The 6763-nt window shown below is 40.3% G+C and overlaps 1 protein-coding gene and 1 non-coding gene across 2 annotated transcripts; both read left to right on the top strand.

Annotated features, from left to right (window-relative positions):
• Positions 1 to 242: 242 nt before the first annotated feature.
• Positions 243 to 371, top strand: LOC129108950 (small nucleolar RNA SNORA19). Its single transcript, XR_008531963.1, has one exon. It is a non-coding gene; the product is annotated as a small nucleolar RNA SNORA19 (small nucleolar RNA).
• An 810-nt stretch (positions 372 to 1181) lies between these two features.
• Positions 1182 to 5625, top strand: ppp1r15b (protein phosphatase 1, regulatory subunit 15B). Its single transcript, XM_054620238.1, has 3 exons — positions 1182 to 1588; positions 2496 to 3796; positions 4687 to 5625. Exons 1-3 carry the CDS (start codon positions 1432 to 1434, stop codon positions 4894 to 4896), a joined length of 1668 nt encoding a protein of 555 aa, XP_054476213.1. The 5' UTR covers positions 1182 to 1431; the 3' UTR covers positions 4897 to 5625.
• Positions 5626 to 6763: the final 1138 nt, after the last annotated feature.

Below are 6763 nucleotides of genomic sequence, written 5' to 3' on the forward strand. Positions count from 1 at the left end.
TTAATGAAATATTAAAATGTATGTTTAGAAATAAAAAAAAAAAGATATTAGATGACGAGACAGTGTTGTGATAAAGCAGACATGTTCTATAAACTAAGCAATAATTATGAGACAGTGAAATTGAAACTGCACCCTTTGAAGTACAGTTTGCTTTTGAGACTTTAATAAACTCCAAACCATTTGACTTTCAAACAAATAAATGATTCTATAGCCTGATCAACATGGGCTATAACGACTGAAAGATGCACAAATCATTGTCCTGCTCTTCCCTTTATTGAGAGTATTGATATTTCTGTTGTGCTAGAAAAACCTGGAGGTAAATTAGCAGAGTGGCTACTTGTGCCACATCTGCCAGTCCCCTTCATACATTTACATTAAACATTGTTATGCCTTTATTTCCCACAAATGTACATTTTATGAATTTGGGCTATCTGCCTTCCTGGAGTGTAGTTAATTGGGGTAATTATAACCAAATTTAAAATTGTATTGTAAGGGCAGAAACAAAAGTTTGTCACTTGATTTTTTTCTCCTCAGTGTAAACTAGTCCTAACATTGTTTATATATAGATAGCTATAGATAGATGAATCCCAAGCATGTATATATATGGTGGTAGTTTTGAGGAGTGCTCCCTCTAGTTGTATGGGTTTTCTTTGTCTACAGCTTGTGCTCTGGTGGATTAATAAAAAGATGAAAATTGGAAAATTTTCTGTGGTTCTTTGAATTGCCAAATCTTTAACAGATCTTGTTAATGAAATATTTAAATATGTAAAAATGTTTAGAAATATATTAGATAACTAGACAGGGTTGGGAAAAGCAGACATGTTCTGTAAACTAAGCAATAATTATGAGACAGTGAAAATGAAACCGCACCCTTTGAAGTACAGTTTACATTTGTGACTTTAAAAACTCCCAGCCTTTTATCTTTCAGAGAGTATGTGTTCTTCCAGTGAGGTGGAGGCCAATAAAGGGATTTCCTCTCGGTGGGGAATTACTGGCAGTTTCCACGCGTCACACGTCCCTCACGTTACGTGAAACAGAAGGCGTGTTTTCATTACGTGAGGGGGCGGGGCTTACGGTGAGCGACAGCCACGGCGTCCAATCACAGCCTCGCACTACGTCACGTTTGTTATTATAAAAGGAGCGCTGTTGCAATAAGGAGACATTACTCTCTACTACTACAAAGAAGACACTACACAACTCAGAGACATGGAGACATTACAGGAGAGCATCTGACCGGAGGACAGCAGGAAAGAAACAATGGAACAAAGTTGCAGAAAAATGAAGCGACAGCAAATCGACGCATATCCAAATCTGTTGGTCTTTGACGAGGAATATCAGAATACGTGAAGAAATTTTTTTTTTTCTGTCAACATAGGGAAAAAAAACATCTGTTTGTGCAAGAAGTAAAAAAAAAACAAAAAAATTGTTATTATGGCTAAAATTGTTGGTAAGGGTTGTGAACGCACCGCGATGGAGAGGTTCGGCTGCGGAGGAAAGGCGCTCCTGCCCTGGACCAAACACATGCTCACCGTGCTGTGGGAGCAGCTCAGACTGCTGGTCCAGGTCATATACTACACCTTCATCTCAGGTAAGACACCTTCTGTTTTGTTCAGCCCAGTTCTATAGTTTTCAGATGCATAATATAGTTTTTTTTTAGATTTAGGATATGTGCAACTGTACTGTCAGTAATATTTTCTGAAACTATTCATATTGCCAAATCATAGTCTGGTACCAGGTGTGTTATTCTGGTGGGAAATAACTTTTATTAAAGTGTATATATTTAGTTTTTCTTTGCTTAAAATCTATTCAATTTAGTTTAACACATATTAGATTTAGGATATGTGCAACTGCAGATGCATAATATAGTTTTTTTTGTGTTTACTTCACTACCATATTATTGCAGTAATACCTGTTTAGTCCATGTGGTACTACATACACTGCAATAATAGTTATTCTGTCTGTATATGTCATATTTCAGTTATTGTGGATTCTATACAGTTTTATTTGCTCATTTGCTTATTTATAATACTTATAATATATAAACAATGTAATACAATAGTTATAATAGTTTCTATCTGTACATATAATATTTTAGTTACTGTGGTTTCTTGCTTATTTATAATACTTATTTTTTATCTTGTTTTTGTTTACTCTGTCTCTTGTTTGCACAATCCTCTATGCTGCTGTAATCCTGTACATTCCCCCGCTGCGGGACTAATAAAAGATTATATTATTTTATCTTATCTTATAGGAGTTTTATATTGTCACCTTCGAAAATGTCATTTGATTGAGCAGTTCTATTTTTCCCAGACAGCACAGACTTCTGATATTTGTATTATTATTATTATCTTTGTTTAAGCAGAACAAAAAGAACCAAAAGCATTTTCGTTTAGTTGTGTTATTTTCATGGGAGATAGGAGATCATAATTCAACAAAATGTAACATGAAATCATTCTATTTTTCCATCATTAACATTTCTCCCCTTCTTTTCCCAGTTTTCCAGATGTTCCGGTTTGAGGTTCACGTGAGAATCACAGACGAGACGGGTCAGCACATCCAGCACATGACCACGGCAGCAAACCCCACCGAATCCTTCCTGTTCTCCTCGCTGTTCGACGGCGACAACGGAGTCATGGTCGGCGGTTCGAATCCCCTCTCTAACTTCTGTGCCGACGTGGGCGACTCCTTCGCTGGGAAATCCACCGCCGAGGCCCTGCTGTCCACTTTACGCGCCGACGACCTGTGCTGCGGATTAGTGGACGATTTTGTGTCCGGCAAAGAGGACGGCATCTTTCTGGGACACCAGTCCAGCTGGAAAATGGGCTTCCCCGGCGACTGGAACATCTTTGTATCGAGCAGCGACAGCTCAAACGACGGCTGCCATAAAAGCACTGAGAAACTCTTCAAGCAGGAAACTTCAGAAGAGGAGAGAAGTTTCCACTGGAGTAGCGAAGAAGACCAGAACGTAGTCGAATTTGACAGCGAGGAAAGCAAGGCGCTCTGGGAGTCCCTGTCGAAATCCAGTGATCCGTACAACCCCTTCTTCTTCTCTGCCTGCATTTCAACTAACACAAATATGGGGAGAAGTAAAGGCAAAGCGACGGACAGCGACGCTGACCTCATGTCAGTGAGCAAGGCCAGCGAGGAGATGTCGGGGCCTCGAGGCCTGAACATCTGGGTCAGCCGCTCTGACAGCGAGAGCAGCTGGAGCAGCTGGGCCAGTTCAGAGGGTTCGAGCCCCGAAATGGACGAGGAGAGCGAGAGGCTCCTGGAGTTCTTCAGCAGTCCCGACGACCCCTACAACCCCATGTGCTTCACCGCTCGCACGTTCAGCAGCACATCACCTCAAACCACCACCTCCACCACAGTCTCCAAACAACAGGCCTCGCTTCCTGCACCTCCATCCAAGTCGGACACGGAGGAGAAGGAGAGCAGCTTTCCTCCTTCATCTGAGGACGATGAAGAAGAGCAGCTGTGGAAAGCTCTCTGCCAGAAGGACGACCCGTACCACCCTCTCAACTTTCAGGCCTGCTTACAGAGCTCCTCGGCAACAACGCCGCCGTCTGCAGACGATCCGGATGTCCACCACACACAAAAGCTACCCACCAAGGGAAATAAATGTGAAAAAGAGCCCAAAAAAACAAAGAAATCCACCAAGCCCTCGCTGCCAGAGAGGAAGTTAAAGCATCACTCTCATCCAGACACAACACTAGTACCCTGGAAGAAAAATGGACAAAAACAGCAGTCACTGCCAGAGGAGGAGAGGGAGAACAAGACCAGCAGCACCCAGAAAAAGGTCATTATCTAATAATAACGTATATTTAAACTGCCAGACAGGATTAGATGGAGCTTTGAATGAAACCCCGGTGGGATTTGAAGTAAAAAATAGCCTCCTCTGTAAACATCCCAGAGAACTGAAATGGGCTTTGATACATCAAGACAAAAGGTTAATATCACGGTTAATAAAACAGCTTTTGGAAGTAATAAAGTAATATAGATGCCAATGTTTCCAAAACTAAGAAATACAGCTTTGCCTTTAGGTAGATGACATTCAGTTTCATTGGGCCGAGTTGATACTGAAGAGCACGTGATCCCTTATTTTAATTTAGTACATTCATATCAGAGGAGTGTCTTTGCTGACTGCTGCAACCTCTTGTGCTTAGATAAGGTCTGATCCCTGCCTCAGCTGACACATACTGCTCAGCACACTGTGTTAGGCTGAGCTGTTGTTTGTTGTCGGTTAGCAACGCCTCGGGTAGTCATGACTAAGCCATGTCATGTGACTGGGGCGAGTCAGCAGAGAGTTTGGCTTCCGCATTGGGCTAAATGTAAAGTTGCAGCAGTACTGCAAACAGTTTTAAGTCATTCCCTGTTTCATCAGACTCCGAAAATAGAGCCTGAGGCAGAAAAACAAGTCACAGTTTATTCTGATTAGACACCTGTTTAAAAACAGTCAGTCAGTCAGTGCTGGGGAAGTTTTTTAGGGTATTTACACGTACAGTTTGAGCCACATAAAACCTAGCTCTGAGTGGTAATGACCACCTATCTGATGAGTTTTATCTGAAGTTTAGATACCTTTTTACTTACATAAGTTGCCAGTTATAAACCCGCAAAATACACAACAGACATCAGTAGCGTTTTAACATAATGTACTAAACATTAGTCTCAATTTCTTGCTGATTTCAGGTGCGGTTTTCTCCTCTGGTCCAAGTCCACGTCATGCGGACCTGGCCGTTCGCTCGCCAGGCGTCTCGTAAAGGACACTGGGAAGAAATGGCTCGAGACCGGGACCGCTTCCGGAGGCGGGTCCAGGAAACGGAGCCGGCCATCGGCCACTGCTTCACCGAGCCCCACAGGGAGAGGATGAGGGCGTATGTGGACGGTGCCTTGAAATGAACAAAAAGTCCCGAAAACACTGAATGTTTTATTTCCTTTTTTTGGATGAGAACTCTCGATTGGTTGCAATGCAACAGTGATTTTGATTTAGGCCAATTAGGAATTTGATGTTAGGCCAACTTTAATGTTCGGTGTCAAGTTGAACAACCTTGTACCTCAGAAGGTTTTTTACATTTTGTGACTGTTGCACTGACTGACACTTTCTCATATTAACCTCAGCATTAACGTGTGGAATGTTGTTTTTGTATGCCTTATACACTGACCTAGTAATGTAACTTATTTATGCCCTATGGAGCTTGTTGTTTATTTTTTACCGTTGGTTTTAACCGTTTGTGTTTTTATATTTGTGTGAACAAACCTGCAGTGGTGAATCTAGAAGTTAAAAGTAGATGATGAAGATATCGTAAGAAAGCAGAGCTTTACAGTACAAAGTGTTTTGTTTAAGCATGACGTGTTGATATGAAGTTCTGGTTCCATTCTTGTCCTATTGTTCAAATAATTTAGTTTTTGATATATTATGTTTTGTCTTGTGTTTTCTTATTTGATGGACATGGATATATTTATTATTATTATTATATTGATTGGAAAGATTCAAACACTTTGTCCGATGTGACTCAATCAGCTTCTCATGGTAACATCGTGCAGCCAGAAAAATATGTCAGAAAAATCGTTGGTAGAAGATTTGTTATTAGGTGCTTTCGCCAAATCAATAAACTTTGTTACACTGTATCATTGTTCTCTGTTTCTCAGATCACAAAGTTTGGCGGTGAAGGGAGTCGTGACTTTTATTGATTCTACTTCACATAAGACAGAATGTTAACTAACCAAAATCACTTCCTGTTTCTGCGTCATGCTTGGTATGTTCTTAGAATTACTGATCCATGTGATACTTCCTGGCATGAGCGTAATAGAGAAGTGGAGGCGGAACAAAATGTCCCAGAACTATGTAAATAACACACACTGGGTCAGATCTCTGTGGGTTGTTTTTTAAAGTAGAGAATGTGTGCAGTAGTGCACGTTTCAGCTGTGAGAGCCTTTTGTAAGGACACACTCCTGGGAATTGTCATAACTAAAGGCTGAGCGGTTTAGATAAAAATGAATTCATGATCATATCTTCAGATGTTGCATAAAAACATCATGAGTGTATCACTGATACTTGTAAAATCCTACACAAAAGTCACGCCGACCACAAACAGTCTGCCAAAGCAGCAGAAACATGCAGAAAACATTTGATAACATGAGTTATAACATTTCACTGCAGCACCTTTAGCCTAAATACAAACCAGTTTGACCTCTCACCCAGTTTGGACACACCCAGTGTGTTCAGTGGATTCCAGTGAAGTTGTACAGGTGCACCTATGTATGACACTCACATATGGTGAGACAAAGGTTACTGGATAACCTGGCTTCCTTTAGTAGTGATTTAAACACATTGTGCTGTACCTTCAACGTCAGCGACGAGTTGGTGATTTTCAAATTTAAAGACGTTATATTAAAACATGGATGGCCAAATATATATATTATTCTTTACATAAGGAGTCACGGGCCAAACAATAGTAAATGCGTAGTTTTCAGCCGACTACATTGCAAAAAATGTCAGTGTTTCTAGACCATAGAAAATGCATTTTCTATCAATATAACTGATACTTTTAAATTCTAATTACTATGTGCCCATTTAAAGTAAAAAAAAAAGGCAGAAATTGCCAATCATTTATTTTGAATTTTTATTTTTCTTGGCCTAAATATCCAGTTAAAAGATCACGATGTAAATAGTAGATGTAAACATGTACGTTTAATATTAAGATGTAAAAGAACAGAACAGAGAGAAATGTTCAGATATTGGTTTCAGTACGAAGAGAAAATGTCA

This window comes from Anoplopoma fimbria, chromosome 19, assembly GCF_027596085.1.
Source record: "Anoplopoma fimbria isolate UVic2021 breed Golden Eagle Sablefish chromosome 19, Afim_UVic_2022, whole genome shotgun sequence".
NCBI lineage: Eukaryota > Metazoa > Chordata > Actinopteri > Perciformes > Anoplopomatidae > Anoplopoma > Anoplopoma fimbria.

What these genes read in the sequence shown, in the direction of transcription:
- ppp1r15b (XM_054620238.1), top strand. Translation starts at nt 1,432, where the DNA reads ATGGCTAAAATTGTTGGTAAGGGTTGTGAACGCACCGCGATGGAGAGG. An exon ending in ATACTACACCTTCATCTCAG is followed by an intron (nt 1,589 to 2,495) that starts GTAAGACACCTT and finishes TTCTTTTCCCAG; the next exon opens with TTTTCCAGATGTTCCGGTTT. An exon ending in CCAGCAGCACCCAGAAAAAG is followed by an intron (nt 3,797 to 4,686) that starts GTCATTATCTAA and finishes TGCTGATTTCAG; the next exon opens with GTGCGGTTTTCTCCTCTGGT.